Consider the following 16558-nt stretch of genomic DNA (forward strand, 5'->3'; position numbering starts at 1 on the left):
CATTTTGACGGGTTGAAAATTGGGCCATAAACCACAGCAGCAGTACGTCCTTAAGAATCTAGCACGGCACTTTAAGAGAGAGAGGCAGAGAGACAAAGAAGAACAATGACGGGTGGATAATAATTCAACAATCAATTTGAAGCTTTTCCACACCTCACTCTTACCGGTGCGTGTTTGCCTTTTCAGGTCCCCTGTCTTTAGTTTTTCCTTGACTTTTTGCTGCTCCATATCGGGGATACCAGGTCAAAATAGATGCAGACTTGCGGAGGGGAAGATTATTAAGAGGGAGGCGTTCACGTGCGCGGAGCATGCTCTGGCTCTGCGGCTCCTGTTTAGTAGTTAAATAGCAATTACCTTACAGCGCCTTCTCTGTTTTATCCAAATTATTTATTTTATAACAAGTATTCCTTAGTTTAGTATCTACACATCGTTTTAGTATACATTTTTATAAACATATATTTATTTTTTTAAAAAGTCAGTGAGAGAGAAGCCCGGCCCTACCCGACCCGACCCGAACGTAATGATTGACATTTTAGGCAGCCGAATTTCGGGCCGGGTCGGGCTCGGACTCGGGCTTGGGCTTAAGATCTTACCTCTACCTTGAACTCAAATCATATATTGGATGTCACGATCGATTCAGGAGCTGATGAGAGTTTGATGGATTGGGGTCTGGCACACAAATTACAACTTGATAGTGATCCACTAGTCAGACCTATCCGTGTTCGCTCTCTCACCGGCAAGGAAATTTTCAATATCACTCACATAACCAAACCAGTTAAAATGTCGATTGGAGAACACCATGAAATGATCCAATTCCATCTTTTCACATCCACATCTCATTCTCTGATCCTGGGACAACCATGGCTTTATGAACACAACCCTCACATCAATTGGAAAAATGGACTGATCAGAGAATGGGGGGAAGATTGCAAACAACAGGGGCATATGGAACAATCTGCTGAAATTAACTTATTTTCTGCAACCCCTGTCACAGACGCGGATTACCCCGACCTGACCATGGTGCCACCCTGCTATCATCACTTAAAAGAAGTATTCAGTAAATCTAAAGCCCTCTCTCTCCCCCCACATCGCTCCTACGACTGCGCCATCGATTTAATTCCAGGATCCACCATCCCTAAGGGAAGACTATATTCCATTTCAGGACCAGAACGCCAAGCTATGAATGACTACATCTCCACATCCCTGAAGGCAGGATTAATCCGTCCATCGTCGTCTCCTGCTGGAGCAGGGTTTTTCTTCGTAGGAAAGAAGGACGGCTCGCTACGTCCTTGCATTGACTACAGTCCTCTGAATGATATCACTATCAAGAATAGATACCCTCTCCCACTCATGACTACTGTATTTGACCAGCTACAACAAGCTAAAGTATTCACTAAACTAGACCTGCGCAATGCATATCATCTGGTTCGCATTAAAGAGGGGGATGAATTGAAAACTGGGTTTAACACGCCCAGCGGTCATTACGAGTACTGTGTCATGCCTTTCGGCCTCACTAATGCACCTGCTGTCTTTCAGGCCATGATAAACGACGTCTTGAGGGACTTCTCGGACCAGTTCGTCTACGTCTATTTGGATGATATTTTGATTTACTCTCCTGATCTTGCCACACAAAAGAACCATGTCACTCAGGTTCTTAAGAGACTCCTTGAAAACCAACTGTATGTCAAAGCTGAAAAGAGTGTGTTTCATGCCGATACTGTCTCGTTCCTGGGCTTCATTGTAGCCCCTGGGAGAGTACAGATGGATCCGGCTAAAGTGAGCACTGTGGCAGAATGGCCTACTCCAGACAGCCGCAAGAAGGTTCAGCAATTCTTGGGATGTGCGAACTTTTATAGGCGGTTTGTCAGGGGCTTCAGCCCAATAGCATCTCCTCTCCATGCTCTTACCTCCACCCAGGTTCCTTTTCGCTGGTCTCCAGAGGCTGACAAAGGATTCCTGGATCTCAAGCATCGCTTCACCATGGCTCCCATCCTCACCCTGCCGGATCCTCGACGACAGTTCGTGGTGGAGGTTGACGCGTCCAATGAGGGGATTGGAGCTGTACTATGAGAAGGACGGCAAAATGCACCCCTGCGCCTTCCTATCGCGATGGCTGTCCCGGGCAGAGCGCAATTATGATGTTGGCAACCGGGAGCTGCTTGCAGTAAAGCTTGCGTTGGAGGAGTGGAGGCATTGGTTGGAGGGGGCCGAACAGCCATTCATTGTCTGGACAGACCACAAAAACCTTGAATTTATCTGAAAGGCTAAAAGGCTTAACTCTCGCCAGACCAGGTGGGCTCTGTTCTTTAACCGTTTTTCTTTTACTCTATCCTACAGGCCGGGATCCCGGAACGTCAAGCCGGACGTGTTGTCTCGACTATTCAATCCCGAGCCCAAGACCAAGCAAACCGAAACTATCCTTCCACTTAACTGTGTGGTTGGAGCGGTGACTTGGCCTATAGAAAACGAGGTTAAGCAAGCAAATGGTGGCGCTCCCTCACCTCGTGGCTGTCCCGACAACCGTCTGTTCGTTCCCTCTGAGTTACGTCCACAGGTGATTCATTGGGCGCATACCTCGCTGCTTTCTTGTCACCCGGGAGTCAAGAGAACCATATATGTCATCTCCCGGAGGTTCTGGTGGCCCGCCATGGAGTCGGAGGTCCGGGAGTACATCGAGGCTTGTTCGGTCTGTGCACGCAACAAGACATTATCGCAGGCTCGCACTGGGTTACTCCAACCGCTTCCCATCCCGTCTCGACCATGGTTGCACATCTCGATGGACTTTATCACTGGGCTCCCGGTCTCACAAGGAAACACCACAGTCCTCACAGTGGTGGACCGATTCTCCAAGATGGCGAAATTCATTGCTCTCCCCAAACTACCATCTGCCAAAGAGACGGCAGAGGTTGTGATGAACACTGTATTTCGTGTCCACGGGTTTCCCAAAGACATTGTTTCAGACCGGGGGCCCCAGTTCGTGTCCAGGTTCTGGAGAGAATTCTGCCGTCTCATCGGAGCCAGAGCAAGCCTGACATCTGGTTATCATCCTGAAGCCAACGGCCAGACCGAACGCCTCAACCAACAACTGGAAACCGGCCTCCGATGCGTGGTTCGCCAGAACCCCTCAACATGGAGCCAACACCTGGTCTGGGTTGAGTATGCGCACAATTCATTACCCACCTCCGCTACTGGTCTCTCTCCCTTTCATTGTGCTCTAGGATACCCCCGCCTCTGTTTCCAGACAATGAAGGGGAAGTTTCGGTCCCCTCAGCCTACGCCATGGTTCGACGCTGCAGACGCATCTGGGCCGCCGCTCGACAGACTCTAATTCGCCAGGGAGATCGCGTCAAGAGAACCGCGGATCGGAAGAGACGCCCAGCTCCAGACTATCAAAAAGGCCAGAGAGTGTGGCTGTCGGCGAAAGACCTTAACCTTAAAGTGCCTTCCAAAAAATTGGCTCCTCGTTTTGTGGGTCCCTTCCCCATCACTAAGATTGTCGGACCCGCTGCTGTACGACTTCGTCTGCCCTGGTCCCTAAGAGTTCATCCGAAATTTCATGTTAGCCAGGTCAAGCCAGCCAAGGAAAGTAGGATGAGGCAAAGATAAGGAGAACAAAAGGCGAGCTTTAATAAGGCCGTTACAAAAAAACCAAAAGCAGACAAAAACAGGGCAAAAAAGCAAAGTAACAACTGAATCAGCCAGGTAAAGTAACAACTTAAAGGGCAAGACAAAGTAGCAACAGAAAACAGCTAGACAAAGTGCAAATCAAAAAATCAAAGTTCAACTCAAACATGGAAAACACAAAACCAAGACATACCAAACTGGAAAGGAGCATGGACTGGAACATGGACAGGAGCATGGACTGGAACATGGACAGGAGCATGGACTGGAACATGGACTGGATGGAGAAAACAGAAAACAGCAAACAGAAAACAATGACTGGACGAGGAGTGAGGGGAACACAGAGACTAAATACACAGACACTAATGACATGACGAGGAACAGGTGAGGAGAGAGGAGGAAGGAAGCCATGTGTGATAATGAGGGGGAGGAGCACAGAGGAACAGACCAGGAGGGAACAAGACAACAGAGGGAGCCAGAGGGAAGAACATAGGAGAACTTAAAGGACACATGAGGGCATGGAAAAATCAGAACATGAGACACAAGACAAGGAAAAACAAAACACATAACATAACAAGACATAGAAAAAAAAGAACATGAAATCAAAACCCAAAACCAAAAACCAGAAACAAAGAACAACACAAACAGGAGTCATGACATAACTCTCCTCTCGTTTCACGTCACTTGCCCTTCCTCTTGTGTCCCCGGTCTGACGTCACCCCTGATCCTTGATTGTTTTCACCTGTGTTCCCCTTCCTCATGTGTATAAAGTCTTTGTCTTCCCCTGTCTGCGTCGCAGAAGTATCTCGTCGTAAGTCGTATACAGAAGCCATTATCCACAGCCTTGCATTGTAATTCCCAAGCTAAGTATTGCCAAGTTTTATTTTCTGAATTTGTTCTCTTTGGTTGTTTGATTCTTTTGTTTCTAAAAGTTTGTGGTTAGAGTTTTGATTTTCAGTTTAGGATTTTGATAGCCGTTTGTTTCCCTCCGTGTGGAGCGCTTTTCATTGTACCTTTTTATTATTCAGTGTAGAATATTTTCATAGCCTGTGAGCTGACCTCTTTATAGCCTAGTATTTAAGAGCAGTATAGATTCCTCCTTCGGGAGCGTTTTCCGTTGTATGTGTTATTTGTCTTGTATGTCTTGTCTGTCTCCATAGAAATTTCATAGCCATTGCTTTGTCATACATACTAAAGAGTTACAGATCAGTAAAATAAAACCTGTCTTTACTTCAATCATTCTGCATCTGAGTCCTCTCTCCTTGTCTGAGCGTGACAGTTCTGAAGTAGTGATTTCTTTACATGGATCCATCGGTTTTCCACATCAAATTAAACTTGCACAGACAAGGACTTATGGTTATATATGTTTACTAACTAGAACAATGCAGAGTTAATAAAATGAAATGATAATTCAACAAATGACAACAGGTAGCAGAAAATGTGGAGACTGTGTAAGGCAATTTTTTTAAGATTCTGTGATTTCTGATCAATGGTGAATTTGCGGGATGGGTAGTTAATTTGAAATATTACAGGAGTCATTTTTCTCAACAACAAAGCCCTAAACGAAATTCTGTTAAGCTTATAAGATGGTAACCAAAGCTTACAAACACCAACTCTGATTTCATGTGTGTGAATCAAGCTGTGTGCAGGAGGTTCAGCCTACTTTGTTTGTAGATGGACGAAGTCCACGGCTTTGGTCTCCCTTGACCCTCTCAGCTTGGCTGTGGGTTTGCAGCACCGGCAGCTCCAACAGCTGGAGGATGATGTTGCGTCTCATCTCTGATGACGAAACTCCCGGTTTACAGACCCAGCAGGGTTTTCACTTGAGTGTGCTGGGGGTGACCGGTCGTGGCTGGATGGTAATGTCTCTGTTCAGCTGGAGACGTTGGCATGGCTTCTTGAGCAGTAAACTACTGCACCGGCTCTCTTTGATGATGATCAATGTCTTAATCAAGGTATGTTTGAGCAGTTGTTCAGCTTCAATTGTGAACTAATTTAACTTCTTGTCTTAAGATAACGGGAGGAGGGAGAATTAGATTAAATTCACTTCTTCTGAGTCAGCAACGATACTTAGCAGGATATAAAAGAGAACAAAAAGAAATAAGTTCCTCTTTTTATCTTTTAGTCTGAAGGAGGAACTGAAGGGTGGGCTGACCACGTCACTTCCTCTGGCGATATCAGTTTATCTGACAGAACTTATTAAACTATTCTTATTGTCTTGAAAGTTTTGAGATCACTGTTCACAGAAATTTACCATGGTTTAACAGACATTGTTTGCATGATTTAACATGACATAACTGAAATCACTTAATAAGAAAAGGGGAACAGTAAAACTTGTTAAAATATGTCACAAGCACACATCCATATACACAGCAGCACTGATGACTTATACATATTTCGTATAGTGCTAGCTTAATCCTTGGAACAAAAATATATGTCAGAGGTATATAATTGTATATGATAGCATAGATGGAAAACAAGTTATTTTAGAAAGTTTTCTTCCAACTATACCAGAATTTACCACAATGTGGCACAGTGGTTCCACCAAAAATCAGATATATTAAACTATAATCTGTAATTTGGATTAATTTATCTAGAACAATGTGGAAACCTTCTCATGCTGGTTAAGAATAACCAATAAGAATAAGATGAAATTCCACTTTAATACTCATCCAGGATTAAACTGAAATCAGGGCCGTCCTGACTCTTGCTATAGTTGGAAATGCAGACAGCTTTTAAACAAAAACATTGTAAATTTACACTTTGACCAGACAAAAGCAGATGCCAGATGTTGATTCAAGGGTGTTGTTATCTCTAGAAGAAGCAACTTCCATATCAAAGTTGAAAAAACATGATCCAGTGACCATCCATTCCTAATTTACAATTAAAAAGGCACTTAATTATCAGTTCTTCTTTGCAGAACAACAGATGCAAGAGTTCCTGAACTCCTGAGTGTTGGGTTAGTGTCTATCAACCTGGGAAAGAAGGTTTCAAAGTGTCATAAGAAAAAAAGGGGGGGGGGGGGGGGGTTAATGGTGGCTTCACTCGCTAAAGAAAAGGGGGGTACTCTTCCTGTAGAGTATCATCTCCTTGCCAGGTCAAAAGGTGAAAGGGTTGGCCTTCCAGACCCTTCCTTCTGATGGGGGAATAGGCAGAGTAGGTGAAAGTTGAATCATCAGTAAAAACAGGCCTCTGGATAAAAATGCCTAAAGACAGGACATGTTCCTACAACAGAGAGTCGCTGGAGGCTGTCGACCTGGGGGTCAACGGAGGTTCACCGGGAGATGTCAGCCTGGAAGCGGACGATGAGATGCTGGCAGCTGTTGAAAATTAACAAAACTTATCAGAGCATAAAAATGAGGGCTTCTCCCGTCACCCCCTCTTTGTTCCATTCTCAGACTGAAGTAACTGACAGCGGTGATATCCATATTTCCACACCACATGACCTAATCACTGCATTTGTCAAAATAAAGGTGTACAATGATAACAACAAAAGTCATAACCTGGCACTTACATCCTGATTCATCTTTTATATATTTTTTTCCTTTGTCTGTGTTCTCAGGTGGGTGGTCACACCATGCTACCAATTCGCTGGATGCCCCCAGAGAGCATCATGTACAGGAAGTTCACCACAGAGAGTGATGTATGGAGCTTCGGAGTCATTCTATGGGAAATTTTCACTTACGGCAAACAGCCGTGGTTCCAGCTCTCCAATAATGAGGTACACTATCAATAAAATATGTTCATGTATAAAGTGTGTACTAAGTAATTTATGACTTTTCTTTATTATGAGCAACCAAGAAGTTTGAAGGGTTCAGGTTAATTTCTTTACCATTATACAACACCAGCGTTGTAAAACGAAACTGAGTTTGAGTCCCTTTTTGCAACATCACATAAACAAAAAAAAACAAAAACAATTTTATAGGGTGTAAGTATGGTGCATAAATTGAGGAGTGTCACAGACAGAGGAATGTAAGTGGTTTAAAGGTCCCATTTAAAAAAAAACATGTTTTCTCTGGTCTCTTCATTAACCCTCTGGAGTCGATTCACGTGCCAGCGCATCGAAATCATGTGACCAATTTAAGATGATGTAGCAGCGAAACGGAGCCTCTGTGAGTCTCGGTTCTGACTTTACGAGTTTAAGCAGTCTTCATATTTATACCAGTTTTTAAATGGTGTTGATAGGCCAAGTAAAACTGGATTTACGATATATTATGTACGGCACGTTTTTTCGCTAACATTACAGTCACGTTTGCTGCGCATTAGGTGCAGGGAGAGACGGTAAAATTGAGCTTTCCTCACAAAAGTGTCCATAAACAGGAAGTGTTAGAAAGCAAAACATCGCGCTCCTATCACAAAATTACATGACAAGTCACATGATTTGGTTGCTGAGGGACAGGGGGAAGATCAAATCACATCAAATCGATCTTTATTTATATGCCGCTTTTCATACAGAAAAAAGTGTCTCTAAGTGTCTCACAGAAATATGCAAACAGCAGAAAATGAGAAACAGCAAAATAAAGTCAAGAGAAGGAAGGAAATTAAAAGAACCCAACCCTCCCACCCCCACAGACATGCACAGAGACATACACACACTCACACATACGCACGCAGACCCACAGACACACACACACACACTCACACACACACACACACACACACACACACACACACACACTCACCCATACAGTAGCTGTCACTAAAGAGACATGGCTGGGCAGTGAGACCTGTTGCATGGAGGAAGCTACCTTTGGGGGGCCAACCACACTGGGAGAGATCCTGGTCCAAGGCCGCAGGGAGCACTGCCACAGAGACCACCCCAACCTGGGCAGACAGGAGGCCCCACACCAAGGTGCAGAGCCCTCTGGTCACCCGGGCTGGAGCCGTCCATGGGACAGCAAGCCCCCGCGGCCAGACCAGAGACCACCCCCAGTCTGGCAGGCACCCATGAGGAAACACTGGAGATTAAAAACTGACAGACTAAAACAGTAAAATAAGGCAAAAAGCGTAAAAGCTAAAAACACGAGGGACTAAAACATAAAAGCATAAAGGCTAAAAACACGAGAGACTAAAACATAAATGCATGAATGCATAAAGGCTAAAACGTGAGAGATTAAAATACAAGTGCTCGGATTAGCACGGCATAAAAGGAATTGAAAAGACTTTCAATTGAAAGCCTGGATAAAAAGGTGGGTTTTGAGCCTCTTTTAAAAAAACCTCAACAGTCTCCGTGACCCTGAGGCTCTCCGGCTGGCTGTTCCACAGTTGGGGCCCATAACACCTGAAAGCCGCCTTCCCGTGCCTTTTTGAACTAACCTGTGGTGGTTAAAAGGCCAGTGGCGGAGGACCTCAGGGTCCGTGGAGGCTGATAGAGTAAAAGCAGGTCAGATAAATAAGAAGGCCCAAGACCTTTAAGACATTTAAAAACTAGTAAAAAAAAACGTTAAAGGAAGAAGAGGGCATTCAAGGACAGTGACAGAGACAAGCTGAAGCGTGTACAGGGGGAACTCAAGGTCCAGCTGAGAGAGGCAACGTAGGAGTACAGAAGGAAGGTGGAACAGAAGCTGCAGCGGAACAACGTGAGGGAGGTCTGGGATGGCATGAAAACCATCACAGGCTGCAAGAAGAAGGGCAGCAGCACAGAAGAGGGGGATGCTGGGAGAGCTAACCAGCTAAACCTGTTTTTTAACAGGTTTGATACCCCAGCTTCCACAGCCAGTGACTGCCCACTTCACACCCCCATCACCCCCATCACGTCCATTATCACCTCGGACTACAGGGCACCCCCACCCGCCACACCCACGGACAGTTCAACCTCCCCTCCCCACCACCACGGACAGTTCAACCCCCTCCCTACCCCCACAGACATTTCAACCCCCCTCCTCACCGCTACGGACATTTCAATCCCCCTCCCCTTCACCATCACCAAGGAGCAGGTGAGCAAAGAGCTGAGGAGACTGCGCCCAAGGAAAGCAGTGGGCCCGGACAAAGTGTGCCCAAGGATGCTCAAGGCCTGCTCTGCTGAATTGGGAGAGCCGCTTCAGCAACTGTTCAACCATAGCCTGAGGTTGGGGAGGGTCCCCGTGCTCTGGAAGACTTCATGTCTCATCCCGGTTCCTAAGATTAAACACCCCAAGGAACCAGGTGACTTCAGATCAGTAGCACTAACATCCCACATCATGAAGACCTTCGAACGGCTGCTGCTCCATCTCCTCAGACCCCGGGTCCACCACGCACAGGATCCACTGCAGTTTGGATACCAGGAGAAGTTGGGCGTGGAGGATGCCATCCTCTATCTGCTTCACAGGGCACACTCTTATCTGGACAAGGAGAGCGGTGCTGTGAGAAACATGTTCTTTGATTTTTCCAGCGCCTTCAACACCATCCAGCCCCTCCTGCTGAGAGACAAGCTGACAGGGATGAATGTGGATTCACACCTGGTGAGATGGATTATAGACTACCTCACAGAGAGACCGCAGTACGTCAGACTGAAAGACTGCATGTCAGACACTGTGGTTAGCAGCACCGGAGCACCACAGGGGACTGTGCTCTCTTCTGTCCTCTTCACCTTGTACACATCTGACTTCCAGTACAACTTGGAGCTCTGCCACATGCAGAAATACTTAGATGACATTGCAATAGTGGGCTGTATCAAGGATGGACAGGAGGGGGAGTACAGGAGCCTGATTGAGGGCTTTGTGGAGTGGTGCAGGTCCAACCGTCTACAGCTGAACACCTGCAAGACCAAGGAGATGGTTGTGGACTTCAGAAGGAAGAAACCACAGCTCTAACCTGTGTCCATCAAGGGGGTCGATGTGGAGGTGGTCAGGACCTACAAATATCTGGGGCTGAAGCTGGATGACAGGTTGGACTGGACAGCAAACATGGACGCTGTACACAGGAAAGGACAGAGCCGTCTGTACTTCCTGAGAAGGCTGGGGTCCTTCAACATATGCAAAAAACTGCTGCAGATGTTTTACCAGTCTGTGGTGGCCAGCATCCTCTTCTATGCTGCGGTTTGCTGGGGAGGAAGCAGCAAGAAGAGGGACGCTGCCCGACTGGACAGACTGGTGAGGAGAGCTGGCTCAGTGGTGGGCACAGAGCTAGACTCTCTGGTGACTGTGGCAGAGAGAAGGACCCTGGACAAACTGCTGTCCATACTGGACAACACCCACCACCCTCTGCACAACACCTTCAGCAGGCAGAGGAGCGTGTTCAGTGGCAGACTGCTGTCTCAATCCTGCTCCACCAACAGACACAATAACTCTTTCGTCCCCCTGGCCATCAGACTGTACAACAGCTCGCAGTGATGTCATTTTGAATATTTTGAAGACAAATTCATTGTCACTGTTCACAGCCCAACTTCGAGCTTCACATCACGTCACATGTTTACGCCTACCTCAGAGGCGGCTTTTGGAAAAGGGGGAATATTACGCCTCCATTTTAGAAAGACAGGCCAGCAATTTGCTGCCCTCACCTTGGAGCAAATGTGCCGCCTTTTCTATCTAAAAAGGGCAACTGTGTAACACACCAGACCACCATTACATTTTTCATCTCCCGCACCCCCTGGTGGGAGCACCACACTTTGGGAATCCCTGATCTACTATATCGAAGGCGACAGTCAGATCGAACAGTAACAAGACTGTGAGTTTTTGGTTATCTAAGTTGCACCTGATGTCGTTTAAAATCTTTAAAAGGGCTGTCTCTGTACTGTGGTTCTTCCTAAAGCCAGACTGATACTTCTCTAAAATGTTGTTTGCGATTAAAAAAATCATTCACTTGACTGAAAACAAGTTTTTCCAAAATTTTACTTAAAAACGGTAAGTTGGATACAGGCCGATAATTATTAAAGGTGTAATGCATCGCTCTTGAGTCCTTACAATTCCCACAGCTCCCTCCACCCCTGAAATGATGCTCCGATATTTCTCTAGCTTGGTCCATTTCTTTGCTTTTACCCTGCTTTTCTTTGTCAGTGTTCTTATTTCTTCTGTTTGACGTGGGCAGTGGTGGTGCTTTTTTGGCTCTGTTGTTGTTGTCTGTTCTCCACCATTGTTTACGGTTTGGGCATGAAAGTATCGGACCAGGTGAGAGCAGGCAGTGTGCCTGCATAGGAGAGGGGCACTGCCAAGTACACATTGTGTGAGGAAGGGGGGCTGCCAGCGAGTGATTGACACTTCTCAGACACTCCCCTGGGCTCTGATTGATTGTATTTAGCCAGGAACGTTCAGTTCTTGCAAGTCAACTTAAGGCCACTGGGTGGAGCCACAGACAGAGTATTTTTACAAAGCTGACATGAATCTTATTCTACTGTCAGATCATGATGGCAATTTTAGCAAATATTTAGAAAAAGTTAGTTAGGTAGTTAAGACTACAGCTTAAAGAAAAATGAACCAGCATTCTAGTCCTTTAAGATGACAGGACCAACAAGTCGTGGGCCCAGGAATTACAAGTCATGGGAGACTTGGGCACCAACATAAGCATGGGTGTAAAGCTACCCTATTATAAGGGCCAGACAAAGACCCAGTGTAAGTGGAAGAAGACACTAGTCTACTTTGAATTAGATAAAAGAATTTTCGTCATGATAGGAGACGCAGCGGATGATCAGCTTTGTACACAGAGCCATCATCTCTCCAAAAAACTGCTAACAAGTGTTTTTCAAACTATATTATCCGTGCTGAGACAGTTTGTTTATTGCAGTGATTCTGAAAGGCTTGCATGAATATTTGAAGCTTTTTTTCCATTCTCATAACAGAGTGATATGAAGATAACATTTGCTGAGTTTAAAGCCAAGCCAAAGTGTAACGAGAGAACAGAAACATTTAACACCAGCTCAACTGATGATAATGTGTTGAAAACAAGTGACTGAAGAGAACAAGCAGTATAGTCTAGCAGGCTCACCACTGAATTCTTTTGTTTGTTTGTTTGTTTTTTTTTTGCTTTGCCATATTTAATGTAACCATAGCCAGCTGCTGCTAGCTAACTAGCAATAAGTTACAACTCAAAATACACTTCCGGTATGGCGTCAGGGCGGACGGCTGTGTAGAGTGGGCAGACAGGTCTACGAAATTTCCCGAAATTAAGTTTGATTTATTACTTTTTGAACCTATTACATTGGAAGGGGAAAGGCACCTAGCAGCTAAAGGCAAAAAAGAAGATTACAGTGTTCGCAAACACGAGGTCAGGTGTAGCCTGCAAGCTAGCATTAGTGCCATACACACCAAGATTAAAGCTATCTGGTCAGATATGAAGACAGACCTCAGTAACTTCCAAGACATCTTCTCTAAACAAAATAAAAAAAATAAAAAAAAAACTTACTGATTTTATAGATGATGTCAACTGTAAGCTAAATGAAACTGCCACTGACTTGAATAAATACTGTACTATAAATAAATACTGTGGGTCAAGTGGCAAGCAGAACAACGGGTGGCGGAAATGGAAGATTGGAGTGACAAATGGAGTGTAATTCAGACTCTACTTGTGTCAGGTTTGGGGTTTAAAAAGGGAAGACTATGGAAGGGGAAGTGGACCCAAACGCAGTAAACGGAGGCAGGATCAGGGAAACAAAAGGCGAGCTTTAATGAAAGCTGTTACAAAAACCAAAAGCAGATAAAACTGGGCAAAAGGCAAAGTAGCAAACAAGAACGAGACAAAGTAGCAAAAGAAAACAGCTAGACAAAGTACAAATCAAAATTCAAAGTTCAACTCAAAACATGGAAAACTCAAAACCAAAACATACCAAATGGGACAGGAGCATGGACAGGAGCATGGACAGGAACAGGAACAAGAGCAAACAGAAAACAGAAAACAATGACCGGACAAGGAGTGAGGGGAACACAGAGACTAAATACACAGACACTAATGACATGACAAGAACTTAAAGGACACATGAGGGCATGGAAAATCAAAACATGAGACACAAGACATGGAAAATCAAAACATGAGACACAAGACATGGAAAAACAAAAACATAACACAAGACAATACAATGACGTGAATCAAATACAAGAAACCAAAAACCAGATACAGAGACAAACACAAACAGGAGACATGACAACTTGAATGTTCAACCCAAAAGCTCTACCTCGAGACTTGAGTGTTGAACAACCCACAAATAATAAAAAAGATGAATGAAACAAAGTAGGAATTAAATAAGATATGTGACAACCAAGTGGAGCTTGAATTGAAATATATAAAACAGTGTTATTATGAAAATGTGCCAAGAGCCTAAAAAGAATTCTGACATGGAAACTACATAAACAACAATCTGAAATGTACATATTTACAAATGGGGGCCCAATACCAATGAAATGTGTCATAATCCAGAACATATACTACAATTTTTTGAAAAAATACTATAAGAACTAAAGCTGCAAGCAGCAAATTACATGCCCTTGCAGTACATGAGTCGGGGCATGCTGCTGTCGGGACGTGCCACATACCCTGCCTCATTGCCTGATCATTGTGTATGCATCTCTTAACTGTTAATGATTCGGACAGTGCAGGAAGGGGTTCAGTGTCATTAAGTGTAAATAATGTGTGTTGAAGTCAGAAGAACTCTTTGCAAGCTACATGAATACAAAATAGACCACAGGTGAAAAATCCCTCAAACTACTTTGTGGTCAGTTGTGTTTTGATTATTGATTGACGGTGATGCTGTCAGAGGGTATGCTCACCTTTTAGTTGCATGTCATCTTGTAGTGTATGATATATAGGAGAAAAAAACAACAAATGTCATGTAAATAGCCTGAATTCCTGCGTCCAGTGGGTGGAGCTATGGATATGACAGGGTATTGATGTATGGAGGTATTCAGGGTGACATCGTATACTTATGTGATGAAATTGGTGCACATGGGAAACTGTATGTTGAAGTTATAAGGACTTAATGCTTCATGGCGAAGAATAAAAATAACCGCAGCATGACACCCACCATGTTTGACGCAGGTGAAAGCTTTTGATAAGTTTTCATCTTCAAGGTCTGAGGATAATACTGAGTGAATTTGAAGTCTGTGGTGGTCAATCTGTACGAAGATTTCGCTGAAGTACGAGGCATGAAAATTGATCAAAATTGGGGTTAAGGGGAACTTTTTTGTGCATCTGGTCATGATACATATGCATGCCAAATGTCATTGGTGTATGTGCATGTAGGAGGTGGGCCTTGGATTTTTTATATTCCAGGAGGCACTATAGAGTCAGATGGTAAGACCTTTCATCAGATATCCTCAGGAGGGCATTGGCAATAACTATACAAGTTTCATGTTAATACAACCTAATGTGGAGATAGAAAATACTTAAATTTAAAGAGTGCTACCTAGTGGTAATTGGCCAAAATGTTGCACAGAGCCTTAGGGGCTCATGGGCCACCTGGCCAATGGAGAGAATTTTCATGGAAGAATATCATGAGGTTTTTATCATTCCAGTTTTCGCAGAATGGTAGACCGGAATCTGGGCATTTTTTTCAGCTGACCACTCCCATATTTTGGGAAATTTTCTGGCAATTCAATCCTATTGGCTAGAAATGTGGTTGGCTCCCCAAAGGTATGGGTTAGGGCAGGGGATGGCAACCCGCAGCTCCAGAGCCGCATGCGGCTCTTTAGCACTCCCCTAGTGGCTCCCTGGAGCTTCTTCAAAAATGTGTGAAAATGGAAAAGGAATGAATTTTTTGCGGCTGAAAGGGTATCAAAATGGACCAAAAAGGGGAGGAAAACCTGACACAAATATTCTTATGCTGTAAAAATGTATGTAATAAATACCGAATTTCAGAATTGCCAAATAGCAGAATTGCGTCATAGCCTGCGACACACAGTGCAGCACGGCGACAGGCGGGTGGCTGTTGTAAACAAACAGGGGTGTGTGATGGGCCATGGATCCCAAAAGCAAAAAGAGAAAGATTGCTGATGAGAACAGAGAATTTAAGGAAGAATGGACAGAAACGTTTGCTTTCATTGCCAATGCTGAAGGATTGCCTGCATGTTTGATTTGCAATGAGAAGTTGTCAAATAACAAGAAGAGCAATATGGAGCGACATTTCCAGCAAAAGAATGCTAAATTTGCAGCCGAGCGCCCAGTTGGGACTGAGAGAAAAAGTGCAATTGCAGTGCTTGTGGAGAAATTCGAGGACCGCAAAAAAAGTTTGAAGAAGTGGATTGCATCTCCAAACTCTACTACTTCTGCAAGTTTTGTTGCAGCCCGGGAGATAATAAAGTGCGGGAAACCATTCATCGATGGTGAGTACATGAAGGATTCATTCATTCAAATATCAGAGTGCCTATTTTCGGACTTCAAAAACAAAACCGAGATAATCCAGAAAATTAAAGACATGCCTCTCTCCGCAAAGACAGTGAAGGAAAGGGCCATTAAAATGGTGAATCACCGATCAGCAAATCAAGGACATCAATTCAGTTCCAGCTTACTCATTTGCCTGTGATGAGTCATGTGACGTGACCGATATCGAGCAGACAGCTCTGTTATGCAGGTATGTGAACTCTGATGGGGCCGCAAGAAGAAATGATCGAATTAATATCACTGAAATGCCAAACACAGGGTGAAGACATCTGTGAGGCTGTGCTGCAGTGTTTAAATGACAAAGGAATAAACACTGACCACCTGATTTCAGTGGCTACAGACGGCGCACTGAGTATGAGAGGGTCGCAAAAGGGGTTTGTGACTTTACTACAGAAAGCATCGGATCGTAGTCCGCTTGCATTTCATTGCATCTTGCACCAAGAAGCACTGTGTGCACAAACATTCCCACCGGAGTGTATGGAGATGATGAACATTGTCATCCAGATTGTGAACAAAATAATTGCAAAAGCATTAAACCACCGTCAGTTCCGTGAATTGCTAGATGGAGTTGACAGCGAATATTCGGATCTCCTGCTACACAACAAAGTCCGCTGGCTATCCAGGGGTGACGTTTTGCGTTGCTTTGTTGCTTGTT

At 44.5% G+C, this 16558-nt stretch overlaps 1 protein-coding gene across 4 annotated transcripts in view; it reads left to right on the forward strand.

The window, feature by feature from the left end:
- The window catches only part of LOC119024832 (NT-3 growth factor receptor-like), a 266546-nt gene that overhangs the window by 245229 nt on the left and 4759 nt on the right, over nucleotides 1-16558 (forward strand). For all 4 annotated transcript variants that reach the window (XM_037107965.1, XM_037107966.1, XM_037107968.1 and 1 more), the window contains one exon: nucleotides 7184-7342. In XM_037107965.1, coding sequence (XP_036963860.1) covers nucleotides 7184-7342 — 159 coding nt within the window. The remainder of the gene's footprint in view (nucleotides 1-7183; nucleotides 7343-16558) is intronic.

Source organism: Acanthopagrus latus, chromosome 8 (assembly GCF_904848185.1).
Source record: "Acanthopagrus latus isolate v.2019 chromosome 8, fAcaLat1.1, whole genome shotgun sequence".
NCBI classification, from domain to species: Eukaryota; Metazoa; Chordata; class Actinopteri; order Spariformes; family Sparidae; genus Acanthopagrus; species Acanthopagrus latus.